This window comes from Trichosurus vulpecula, chromosome 1 (genome assembly GCF_011100635.1).
Source record: "Trichosurus vulpecula isolate mTriVul1 chromosome 1, mTriVul1.pri, whole genome shotgun sequence".
NCBI classification, from domain to species: Eukaryota; Metazoa; Chordata; class Mammalia; order Diprotodontia; family Phalangeridae; genus Trichosurus; species Trichosurus vulpecula.
In genome coordinates, this window is record NC_050573.1 from 150,688,727 (window position 1) to 150,702,696 (window position 13,970).

The 13,970-nt window shown below is 39.1% G+C and overlaps 1 protein-coding gene across 1 annotated transcript in view; it reads right to left on the bottom strand.

The window, feature by feature from the left end:
* The window catches only part of CPQ (carboxypeptidase Q), a 642,525-nt gene that overhangs the window by 439,664 nt on the left and 188,891 nt on the right, over nucleotides 1-13,970 (bottom strand). The window contains exon 3 of the mRNA XM_036741920.1: nucleotides 6,024-6,231. Coding sequence (XP_036597815.1) covers nucleotides 6,024-6,231 — 208 coding nt within the window. The remainder of the gene's footprint in view (nucleotides 1-6,023; nucleotides 6,232-13,970) is intronic.

Sequence of the window (13,970 nt, forward strand, 5' to 3'; positions counted from 1 at the left end):
TAAGTGTCTGAGGCCAAACTTGAACTCAGGTCCTCTTTACTCCAGTCCTAGCATTCTAACTACTGCACCACGTGGCTGCCCTACAGTTAGTGCCTGCCAGATAGTAAGCGCTTATAAATGCTCATTTCCTGACCTTTAAAAGAAGCACGTTGTAGATAATACAGATTCATAGTTTAACAGATAATTTTTTTTCTGTTCTACTCCACATATGGAAATCTTTCTTGGTGTTTATTAATTTTAGAATTTTTTAAAATAGTGTTTAATTTAAAAAAAAAAACAAGGTTGCAGAATTCTACACTGGATTCATGTTGCCATAAAGACTCTTACTCATTGGTCACTGCTCTGCAACACAGGACCTTCCCTCCAAGAGGTATCTGGTGGAACCACTAGGTGATGGAGAAGAGAGCAAGGTTGAATTTTCCCAAAGGCATTTGTGCTGCCACTGCTGCTGCTGCTGCTACTATGAATGCCCAGGTATCTGCCCCATAAGGAAGAGAGGTTAGGAGCTTGCACAGTGGAAGTAGATGCCTAAATGAGGGAGAAAGGGGTAAGTATAATTGTGTTGTGGACAAGCCCCATGATTGGCTATTGAAGGGAGGCTAGGATGCCACCTATCTTCCTGTTCTTCAGTTAATAACACACCCCTTGGGGGTTAGGTCATGGCCCTCATTTTGGAGACTGCTTCTCTAGATCTGACAACCTAAGAGTAAAGCAGAAGGCATTTCCGATTCCTATTCAGTGTGGGTGAGCATCCTGGGGATGCGATGATCATCTCTGCCAAATCCACACTGATAAAAAGAACAGCCAGTAGCTCCATCTTCAAAGTAAGGTTACTCAATAATGGTGTTTGCATCCTCTGAGGGGTGGAGGGAAATACTGGAAGACGTCTGGGTATCTATCCAATTCTGTGATCTTCTAACCATGTAAATAAATACATGGAATAGGATATACTTCCAAGGCAACAGAGCTCAAATAGCATCCATTCCCCATAAGACTAGTAATATGGTGGCCAATAGGCAGGAAAGGTTTTTGTTTTTTTTTAAATACAAAATAACTGGATCTTGGGTGTTAATTGGGTGCCTTCATATAAAAACTAAAAGGAACCATTCCCTAGACAGGAATTTCAGATCTAGACTTCTCAAAGTTACACAGAGGCAACACTGTGGGGCTACAAAAAGCCATAAACAGAGAATTGGGTAACGTAGAGTTGTGCCACTAACTTGCAATGTGACCTCAGACCTTTCTGAGTTATTTGTAAAATGAACATATAATAATACTTAACACTGACCATCTCATTAGGTAATTGTGAGATTCAAATAAAATAATGCATATAAAGCAGTTTAGACATTTTAAAGCACTGTGTAAATGTCAGTTATGACGTTTATTGTTGTTAGTATCAAGTAATAATAGCTTGGTGTTTCTATTATTTTATTTATGATAATAGAGTGCTTTAAGATAGGAAGCATAATCCATTTTACAGGTAAGGACATTTACTGCTTTTCTATCAAGCAATAAGGCATTTTTTAAATACCTTGTGTTGTTGTTCAGTCGTTTTCAGTCATGTCTGACTGTGACCCCATTTGGGATTTTCTCAGGAAAGATACTGGAGTGGTTTGCCATTTCCTTCTCCAGCTCTTTTAACAAATGAGGAAACTGAGGCAAGCAGGGTTAAGTGACTTGTCCAGGGTCACACTGCCAGTAAGTTTCTGAGGCTCGATTTAAACCCAGGTCTTCCTGACTCCAGGTGTGGTGTTTAGTATGTACTAAGTGCTTAATAGGTACTGTGTTGAATGCCAGGGATATGCCTTCAAAGAATCTACAGTCAAATAGAAAGGAGTAAGTGTAGAAGGTTTCTATTATTTGCCCATACCTTGAAGAAAAATTTGAACTCAGGCCCTGGGATTTCAGGTCCAGAATTACTTATAGTACAGTAAGCTTCCTCTTCTTATCAAATGAGATGGCACATGTGAAAACTCTTTGTGAAATGGGATGCTCTCTACCAACGTACCATCATATTATTGTAACCTCAATTGTGGAAAAAACTGATCTGACAATCCAAAGAGTTTGAAAAATGCTTGACCATAACATTACTGAAAAGATTTAATCAGGCCAGAACTAATAAGTAGGATTCCTATCTGTTACAGACCACAAGTTGTTGACTTTAAACCTCTCAAGTAGAACAGTCAAAAGATATGTAAAATGTCTTCAGTCAAATAAAATGTTTCTCATGCTTCTAGGCTGGAGGCCTGCCTCACAGATGTTTTCATTTTTTAAAAAATCAACAACTATGCCAAATAGACTCAGTATGGTGCATCAAATGATTTGGGTTCAAATCCCATCTGCAACACTTACTATCTCTATGACCACAGAAAAGTCACTTGTTTCCTCATCTTTAAAATGGGAGGTGAGGCGGGACTACAAAATTGTTAAATTTCCTTCTAGTTCTAAATCCCTGATCCTATTGTAAGGGGAGAAGGGGATTCATTGATTACCTCACCCCACTTAAAAGTAATTACCTTTGTTAAGTAAGAACACTTATTAATTGAAACAATGAACCAATACTCAGTGCAGAAAACACCTGTACACTTTTCTGAATCAATCAAAGACTTTCTAAGTATATGAAACAGGAAGTCTGTTCTGAATGGATGAGGGACTTGGTCACACCCCAGGGAGCTTGTATAAAATGAGAAAAGACATTCCAAGAATCTAACAGTGGAGAATGAGAACTGAAATCCAGAGCCAGAAAGAATTGGAGACCCCATGGAAATCAAGGAAAGGAGAAATAGAAAGTAGGACTGAACTGTGGATAAAAAGAAAAGGTTAGAGGAAGGCCTTCAGCCCTACAGGCATCTCAAAGCAGAAGGCTTGGGCTAAAACCTCCAATTACATCCACCCCATCAAGAGCCAAGTGAAGTTGCAAGAAAATTTTTGTTCTTTCTCCAATTTCCCCCTGACACTATAATAAAGGTTTATGCTTCTTTACCCAGATGTTTTTGGTAACCTGAATTTTGACTCAACCACGAAGAGGCAGAGGTTAGCTAGAGATAAACATGAATAAAGACTGAGAGTCAAACCTCTACTTAAACATTAGGAATTTTCTTAAGTGGGGGCTCAGAGCAATTGTGATTGTACTTTAACTTTTCATTTGTTATAAACTCCCCAAAGCAAGAGGGGGAACCACATGGACCTGAGGGGCCATTATACTTCCCCTAAGCTTAAAATGAACTAATTATTGTAATTGATGAACTATGAGTTTATAAACTTTGGAAAATCCTTAGCGTTAAATAACCTACATATAGTTTTAATTTCAGGATTTTTAATGCAAAAATGATATTTCCTGCCAATTATGGATTCAAAAAAAAGTCCAGATCTCTAAGTGTCTTGCCACAAGTTGTTGTTGTTGCGGTCATTCTTAATCGTCCTGCATTCTCAAAGAGGACCATGACATCAGGAAGGTGATGCCATGACCTGCAAGTGAATTAGATTTGAGTGAGTGAGGGCTGTGCAAAATCACCAAGCTCACTTTCTCCTCCAGAGCCACCTGGGTCCAATGGCAAGATATAGATTGGGATGACTAGAGATGGGCCTCCTCTCCATAGGTAAAATAATCATGAATGGGCCTTAGACTGGGAGGTAGATTAGGGGGAAGTGATAAACAGACACACCCAAAGTACATTAACTATTTCAGGCTTTCTCCTCTGAAGGCTGTGAAGTAGTAAATAGAGTGCTTGATTTGAATTGAAGGGCTGGATTTGAATTATGCCTCCATAATTTAACAGTGCAACCAGGTGCACATTGATTAAACCTCTGATCTAAGCCTCTGAGCCTCACTATCTTCATCTGAAAAATGGGGTTAATAATAACTGCAGCAGCCACCTCACCTGATTTCTATAAGGCTCAAATGATATCACGAATGCAAAGAACTTCACCAACCTTAAAGCACTATATAAACATCAGCCTTTCATAGGAATAGCATTCCTGGCATGTGCTCATAAAATCATATGATTTAGAGGGAGAGGCCTTAAGGATCATCTAATTCAATCCCTTTGTTTTACCAAGAAGGAAAGAGACTCAGAAAGAAGAAATAACTCACCCAGGGTTGCACAGGAAGGAAGCCTGAGAGTCAGGATTCAAACTCAGGTCTTTTGATTCCAAATTCAATGACTTATTCACTGAGTCATGATCAGGCACCATGATTTCATTAGCCATGAGATCATTTGGAAAATCAACAAATATTTTTTTTAAGGAATTATAGTATCACTGTCATCAGTTCTTGTTCCCATAAACCTTCCTACAGATGACTATGACACAACCCAGTCTTCCTTCCATGAATATATATATGTACATATATACATACATATGTATATATATACACACATATGTATGTTTATATGTGTGTATGTGTGTATATATATGTGTGTGTGTTTGTGTATATATAGATAGATAGATATAGATATATATACATATATATATATATATATATATATAAAGTGTGTGTTATAGTAGCGTGAGAAAGAAAAGTATTGTATTCCTTTTCTCTTCCCTTTTGGACAGCTCCCCTTAGAGGGAATTTCCCAGTTCTGACCTCACCAAGTTTTTCAGTCATTTCCTTTTGATAGGGTGTGGGATGATAACTGAGGTCAAGCAGCTGCAGCCAGCATTCATTCTACAGTAATTGTGTAGAACAAAGAGACTCCCCTTCACACCCAAAGGTCCAGATTCCATTTGGAATCTTAGCTAAACACTCTCTCCAAATGTTTTAAAGATGTTTTTCTATGTTCCTTATGTCCAAATAAAAAGGCTACAAGATGAGGGCATTAATTCCTAGATGCTATTTCTTTCTCTCCACTCTCCTCCTCCCTCCCCACTCCCACTCCTCAAAGAAATTTTGTGTTTTACCTAAGGTCTACTACAACAATCTGCCCAAAGAAAGCAAAATGCCAAGGGAAAATGTTTTGGGTCTTTTCTACTTATAGCTGCTTGACATCGAGGAATAAGGACCTCAAAGGCATGGGGATGGCAGGAGAATATCACTAGCCAAGCAGGAAATTAAGTACTGAACAATCTAAGACACCCTCAAGTTCTTAAATGTCTGAAACTTGATTTGTATTTCCGGTTTCTAACAACAATGAAAAACAGCTGAGCTTCCCAAAGTCATTAGGAATCCTTGATAAAACACAGATGTGAATTCATCTCTACTTCCAATGCAAGTACATAAAATATAAGGCACAATATTCAAATTTATTATCTCATTAGAGATAATGGAAAGCTTTTAAAAGGTAAGCACAAATGACCCTTTGAAGTTGGATAAGGATAAGTCATGCCAAAGAAATGAGCGAATGTTGGTTAAACAATTTCTGTAGATCAACATATACCTCTGTGTATGTGTGTGTGTTTTAGAAGGGGAGGATTATATTTTCTTGGAGACATTTGTTTTCTGGAAATTGACTTATGACCTAACTTAAAGTACCCAGGATTGTGAGTCAAAAGACATGGTTTCAAGTCCCGGCTCAACCATTTATTAGCTGTGTAACCTCAAGCAAATCAGTTCTTCTCTCTGAGCATCAGTTTCTTCATCAGAAAAATGAGGTGGTTTGGATGAGATCAGAGGTCCACAGGCCACCCCTCAAAAGCATCCGTGAACTTGGATGAGAAGGAAATTGCATGTGTGTATGTATATATATATATGTTTGTATGTATACATATGAGTATATGTATATATAGGCATACATACACATATTTGTGTATATTTTCGTTAAATTTCAACTAGGAATGAAAATAAAGTTGTAGGCTTTTTGCCATCCTTTTTAATCCTTTGTATTTTATTTTATGCATTGAAAACCATTATTCTAAGAAAGGATCCATCAGCTTCATTAGACTGCCAATAGGAGCCATGACATAAGAAATGGTTAAGAAACTCTGGCACAGGTAAACTCTTAGGTCCCTTCCAGGTTCTAACGTGTATCATTCTGTGAGTCTGTGATTTACTACAGAGAAGATTCAAATAAGCAACACAAACTTACCTATAGATAGAGAGAGAAGCAACAGATCTGATGAGGGAGGCTACCGCACCCACTTTCGCTGCCTCTACTGCCCCACGGACTCTGTACTGCACAGTTTCTGGATAACCTTTGAAGGGTTGGTTATAAACAACAATCTTCCCTCTTGCTTCAGAGGCCCTTCTATGCAACTCATCAAAAGAGGACACCACCAGGACTTCAGCTGTAACTCCTAGAAAGAAAAATTACAGGAACTTGACATGGTTTCCTATGATCAATTAGTTTGGCACATGGAAGAATATAGCATTGATATTCATTCAACATATATCAATGAACTACATATCCTAATGCAAAGAAGCAAATGGACCTCAGAGTATCAACTTGAGTCTTTGTGGGATCAAACCCATGAATAGAATAAGGCTCTTATTCAAAAGACACAGACCAGGTAAAAGAAGAGGGGAAGGAGTATAAGTTGCACTGTATATTAAGAATATATATTCAATAGGCACACATTTGGGACATGACCAATATGGGGATTTGTTTTTGCTTGACTATGTATATTTGTTACAAGAGTTTTGTTTTTCTTTTTTTTTTTTTTGCCCATTGGGAAGATGGAAGGGGGGATGCTTTTTAATTGAAAAAAAAATATATATATATATACAATTTTTTTTTAAATCAAGTGATGAAATCTAGGAACCTTGAGGAATTAGAATGTTGTTGTTGTTGCGGTTCAGTTGCTTCAGTTATGCCCAACTCTTGCCATTTTCTTCTCCAGCTCATTTTACTAATGAGGAAATTGAAGCAAACAGGGTTAACTGACTTGCCCAGGGTCACACAGCTAAGTGTCTGGGGCCAGATTTGCATTCACAGAGATGAGGCTTCCTCACTCCAGGCTGAATCATTATTTACTACACCACCTAGCTGCCCCAGGGAGTTAGAATGGTGGGGAGCATTTAAGCAAAAATCAATGAAAACAAAAACAGAAGCAATTTAGTAATTAGCACATGTTATTGATCATCAGGACAGAAAGAGAAAATAGATGAGGAACTTTTGACATCTATCACAAGCACAGAGTAACAACAATAGTGAGGAGGACCTCCAATTATTCCAACATCTACAGGAACTCTCTTGATGCCAAAAGCTCGACAGATGATGATTTATTGACTTGCCTTACTGATAATTTCACCTTTCAAAAGGTAAAGGATTAGGGATCTAATTTGCTTTAGTGAGGAACCAGTTGCTCGGGAGGGGAAAAAAATGGAACCTTGGGGGAAATAACTATTCCTTCTTAGCATTTGATAAAGAAAAAGTGAGAAAAACTGAACATAGTCTGACATGATGAGCCCTAAGATGGGGGACAGAAGATTTCAAAAAGGATAGTTCAGATACCATAGAATAAAATTCAACAGAGGAAGTCTGCTCAGGAAAAGGCTCTCAATAATGAAACTCAGAAGACACAAAGACAAACACTTATGAGGAAGAGGAAAAAGAGGGAGTTATCTAATGAGACTAAGGTGGATATATGGAGAACTTACTAGTCAATTTAGATTTTTTTAATGCCTAGAAAAGAAGCAAGAATGGATAACAGGATTTAGGAAAAAAGCATGGCACAGAATACTGTCAGTCATGTTAAAGATCAGAAGGAACAGGGACTGACAAGGAAAGTTTGCCATTAAAAAAGATATTTTTAGCTTTATTGGTATAATATCAACTCCAGGTTGCTTCTCCCAATTCCCATTCACACTATGTATCAAGGTCCCTAGAAGGTAGCTAAGGACTTCTCCTCTTAGGGTTCTAGAGGTAACACCAAGAAGTTGAGGTGATTCTCTAATACTTTGCTCATGACCCCCCATCTGGTGTACTCTCAATTGATTACAAGCCATCCAGGCTTAATTAGCTTTTAGAAAGGAATATTTATTAATGTGGTATAGTAAAAATAGTTGGTACCATAAGTCCCCCCAAAAGTCTGAGACATACTACCCCACAGGTATATAGAGTGGATGAGAAAATGGGCTCAATATAGATAGCACATGTAGCAAAGAGGTAACTCATAGCTCCTGCTTAGATGGAAGTCTTTCTTTTTCTCCCTTCCCGGGATCCTCCTAGTTCCCCTTAGTTCAAGAGTTTTACCCACAGGTCTGTGAATTTGATTTTGAAAAATATTTTGATAACTATTTCAATATATTTGGTTTCCTTTGTAATTCTATGTATTTTACTATATGCATTTAAAGATATTATTCTGAGAAGGGTCCACAGGTTTCACCAAAGGCCCATGACACCTCTGCCTTAGGTACATGTAGCTCACTGCTGGGTTCCAAGGGTCAGCATCCACAAGAGGCTTTGTGCTGCTGACCCATTCACTTTTAGCTTGTCTTCAGTGTCTCTCAAGAAGTTCCTGATACAAATGCTGCCACTATCCACTGCTGTTACAGAGACAACTGCTCCTTACCAACAGGAAGTCCTTCCAGTCCTTGAAGTTCACAAGGTCATCCACCCTTTGATCCAAGAATGGATGAGGAAGGAGACTCAATCTTCCCCCACCCCTTTGCTGCCCTCTGCTTACAGGTGCAAGGATGTGGCTGCTATATCTTAACTCCCTTTTCTTGCTCAACCCCCTTCTCTGATATGCAGAGGTCCATAGGTGATTCCTTTAACTAATCCCAGCACATTTTCTATGTGTCCTCATCTGATTTTATCCAGTGTCTCTTCCCAAAATGATTAAAGGCATGTTCTAACCTTTGATTCATTGATTCAATAGAAGTGTCTAGGTTTTTCATCCCTAATTTACACCTTTGATTGACTGACTCTATAATTCAAGTGGAGAGGCATTCTCAACTAATAAAATTGTCGGGAGGTCAAGCATCTTGCTAGTTATGAGAGAGCTGAAAGTTGTGAGACACCCCTTTTACACCAGGGAACAGAAGAGGGACACGAAAGCAGAGTACCATGGCTTACGATGGATGTGATGATGACAAATGACAAGAGAGAGAAGACAGAACTGCTGAATCATTATTTTACTTCCATTTTCTCTACTTTGAAGAATAACCTTTGATTTGGAAAGTTCAGAACAAAAATAGCCAATACAAAATTGATACCTAAGACAAATAGAAAAAGCAACTAGCAGCCCTTGTTGAATTCAGGCATCTTGACCCAGCTGAACTACACCCAGAGGCACTGAAAAAACCGGCAGCTATGACTGCAAAGTCAACAAAAGATCACAGAGAACAGAATCAGTACAAACAGACGGTTGTTTTTATTGTTGCTGTTGTTCAGTCATTCTCAGTCATGTCTGACTCTCCATGACCCCATCTGGGGTTTTCTTGGCAGAGATATTGGAGTGGTTTGCCATTTCTTTCTCCAGCTCATTTTACAGATGAGAACATTGGGTTAAATAGGGCTAAGTGACATGTCCAAGGTCACAGAGCTAGTAAGTGTCTGAGGCCGAATTTGAACTCAGGAAGTCAGGAAGATAAGTCTTCCTGACTCTGGGTCAGACACACTACCTACTGTACCATCCACCTGTCCACTACCATACTGAGGAAGCACCAATTCCTTAATTTTTGAGAGAGTGAAGAGTTTGCTTATTCTAGGCTAGTGCACTTGATTTCAATTCCTATTTTAAAATTTTTAGAATAAAGGAACAGGGATATTTAGTGAATATTAAGAAAAGGAGGTGTTCATCACAAGGAACCCAGTTGGCTTCATCAAAAACAGATTATGCCCATTTTCCCTTTTTTTGGACAAAGTTGTCAGACTGATAAGTCAGGACAATGAGCAGAGACACCATTGTTCAAGATTTGAGCTCAGCACATGACAGAAGATCTCACAGTATCTTTGTGAAAAAGATAGACAGATGTGAACTAGAATCAGTGGTATCAAACTGCCAGCCACATATTGACTTAGAAAACCACAAATTAACATTATACATGTCATAATGTATTTTTGTTTCTTTTCTTAAACATATCCCAATTACGATGTAATCTGTTTGGGGCCACACTCAGTTTTTGGGTCAGGGAGTCTGATACCTCTGAACTACATGACAGGAGAGTTAGGTGAACTTTAAACTGGGTGAATGGCTCCAACAAAGGGTAGTATAATGATGGTTCGATATCAGTTTGGAAGGAGATTTCCTTTGGAATGTCCTAGGGATCTGGACTTGGCCCCTTGGCTATTTAGCATTTTTATCACTGACCTGGATAATGGCAAACTTTGGCAAACTTACCAAATATTCAGAAGACACAAAGCTAGGAGTGATACATAATACACTGAAGGTGTCAACATGTTAGAACACTGGGCCCAATCTACTAAAATGAAATGTAAAAGAGACAAATTTAAAAATCTGACTCTTGGGTTAAAAAAATCAACTTCCCCAAAGAAGAAAGCACTGATATGAGATGAGAGTTGAACTAAAACGAGTCATATGTGTAGTGGACTCTAAGCTCCAAATGAGTCGGTAGGTTGATCAGGAGTACTAGAACCTCTGGTGTGATGGCTTGCCAAGCCCTTTTCAGGGCTGCTCATTCACTTTTGGTATCCACTTAATTCACCCAACTCTCACCTGCGACTCCAAAAAGTTGTAGCATGCACAGCAGCCACACCCCAGTAAAACCATCTTACCAGACAGGCTAAACCAGGTTGAGGGTAACCAACAGGCCTCAAGCCCATCAATGAGTTAGGAGGATGTCTACCCCAAGCAAGCGAAAGTCTTCACAGAATGGATGGATGAGAACAGTTTGTTCCAACTGCCACAAAGGCAGCTGAAGCAGGCACTGTGGGGCACTTAGAGATTGATGAGGCATCAAAGACACCAAGGTCATCCACTTCATCTCAGGCCATGGCTGGTCATCTTGACTTTTGTCCTGCCACTGGACTTTGATGCCTCTGGTAGAGAGTGAGGCTGACAACTTTGTTCAACTCTGCCTCACTTAAGTCTAATTGTAAGTAAGATGGATTTTAGTGTGTGCAAGATGGATTTTTGTTATTATTTGTTATCATTTAGTTCCCAGGATCCATAGCAATAACAACCTCTTGTTCTCAAAGATTAGATATGAGTTCTCACAATCACGGTTCAAAACATCTCTACCATGCTTGCACAACATTATATAATGATAAATAATATAAACATTTGTGCTTAAATTGTAGATATCCACTGCAACTGAGCAGTGAGATACAGGAAAAGAGGTAACATAAAATTGGAGGCCATTGCTGGCAATGTGCCTTCTTTGTCTGATGTCCTATAAAGCAAGTGGACACTGGTCATTGAGCAGGGAACCCTTAGGATTGAATGCAGAAGCTGAAATGCTATGTGTGCCTTGATCAGCCCCCATCAAGGCTTGGGGGGAATCTGTGTTTGCCTCAACTTGCCCCCATTGAGGCTTGAGGGTATTTAGGAGAGTACACAAGCTGGGCTTGTCTCGATTGACCCATTGAGACATAGGGGTAGTTGCCCCCCCTTCTCACCAGCCCCTGCACGATGGGTGATTAGGGAATGCTGTAGGAGTCCCATTATCAGCAACCCTCTTGTGAGAAAAGTAGACTAGAATAAAGTAATATTATTAACCCCTCCAAAGCTGTCTTCCTGTATGACCAGATCAAGAGTGAACCTGTGCTAGTGGACCTCCTGTGTGCTAGTGTTATTTGTCTTACACTTATCCATGCAGAAGTTCTTTGTTTTTGAAGAACAAATGAAAATGGCACCCAAAAAAGTTAATGCAATCTTAGGTTGCATGAGAGAGGTATGAGGCCTCTAGAAGGTATTGCTATTTTTGCCCTAGTCAGATGAAACCTAAAGGACTGTGATCAGGCTTTAATACCACATTTCACAAAACACACCAGTCTATTAGAGAGATACAGAAGAGAGCAACTGGGTTTTCTAAGGGTTTCAAATTCATGCTGTGAGGATGGGCTGAAGGTACTGAAGATAGCCTAGAGGAGATAAGACGCAAGGGGACAAGATGACCTTTTCAAGAATCTGGAAGGCTGGCATATTAAAGATGGATTAGAGTATTCTGTCCTAGGAAAGAAAAGAGTAGAAATTATAAAGAGACAAATTTATGCTTGTGTCAAGAATAATTTCCTAAAAATCAGAGTCATCTAAAAGTGGAGTGAACTGTCTTGGAAAGCAGTGAATTCCCCCTCCTTGGAGGTCTTCAAGCAAAAAACTGGATGGTCATTCTGAAGATGTGTTTTAGAAGGAGCTCTTTTTCAAGTATGAATTGGAATAAATGGCCTCCAATATCCCATCTACATCTCAGGCTCTATGATTCTGTGACCTCTTACACACCTGTTGCACTGTACACACATCACTGTGCTAGGTATGGGGGTCATACAAAATTTATACGTGAAAGAGTTCCTACCCTCATGCAACCTAGAGTCTAATAAGAAGGTAAGACATAATCCAGAGATAACAATGCTGAGAAAGACCTGGATTCAATTCCCAGCTTTGACATGCACTGGCTATGTGATCCTGGATGAGCCATTCAATCTCTAAAGTGTTCTACGTAGCACTCTAAAACCATTATTTCCAAAGAATGTGCTGACCTACACTAGTAGAGTTTCCTTACCCAGGCATTCCCTATGTCAATGAATTTACAGCTCCAGTCCCATCCCCACTCCTACTGTATGATAAGTGCATTAGAATTACCACACTCTGAGAAATAATGAATATGAAGGATCCTGAGAAATTTAGTAAGATCTGTATGAACTAAAGCAGAGCAAAAAGGAAAGTAGAACCTGAATATTTGTAGAATGACTCCTAAAGGAAAACAACACTTATTTTGAAATTTTCAGAACTCTGATCAATGCAGTGGCCAATTGTGATTCCAGACAATGCCAGGAGTAAAGCATGCCTTTTGCCTCTGAGCACACAGGGAGCAGTCTACAGGTGCCTAACACTTGTCACAGTCAAAGGGTTGATTTGTTTTGTTTAACTGTCCTAGGGAAATGACAGCATTTTTTTTAAAAAAAGGGAAGCAAAAACCTACTATTTCTAAAACCTATCTGAGATATGCACAAAAGGAATACATGGTTAATGATAAAAAGAATTCATTATAGACCAGTGGGAGTGGAGGGGTCAACAAGGGCTTTGTAGACAAGATAGCATTTGAACAGCACTTTTAAAATGGATAGGAATATAAATAGGAAGATAGGAAGGAAAGACATTCCAGGTATTGGTAACAGTGAGCAAGTACACACACTGGTGATTACATGGTAGATGGTTGTTCAGTTGTTCAGTCATATTCAACTTCATGACCCCATGGACCATAGTGCACCAATACAGTCCACAGGTTTTCTTGGCAAAGATACTACTGTGGTTTGCCATTTCCTTCTCCAGTAGATTAAGGCAAATGGAGGTTAAGTGACTTTCCCAAGGTCACACAACCAGTAAATATCTGATACCTGATTTGAACTCAGGTCTTCCTGACTCCAAGCCCAGTGCTCTATCTAAGGAGCCACCTCCATTGTCCAGGTTCAAAGAGTAATTTATTTGGATGGAATAGAAAGTGTGTATCCTGGAATAACATAAGATAAAGCTGAAAAGATATGTTTATGCCTGACTGTGGACAGTTTTAAGGGCGTAACAAAGGCATTAAACTTTAGATCAAACACATAAAGCAAACTGGGTCAAGAAGAGCACACTTTTAAAGCCATCTCCCGTGCTTATAATAGTCTCTTTGAGTCATTTGCCCAGCTAGTCCTAAATCATAAGTTGTTAGAGAGAATAGGGTGGGAATAAGGAAAACAGAGTTGAAAAGTCACACATTTAGAAGAATGACAGCAATTATTTACAAAGGCAAAATAAAAATTTTAAGTTCCCTTTGGGATTCATGAAACACATATTTATCTTATCTTGGACATATTTTGATGTGTTGCTAAACAACCCGCACTGACATCACACAAAGGGATTGACAAAGTTTGGGAACAATCCTCTTGGAAGCCAATGCATCTCATAAATCCAGCTCTTAACAAATA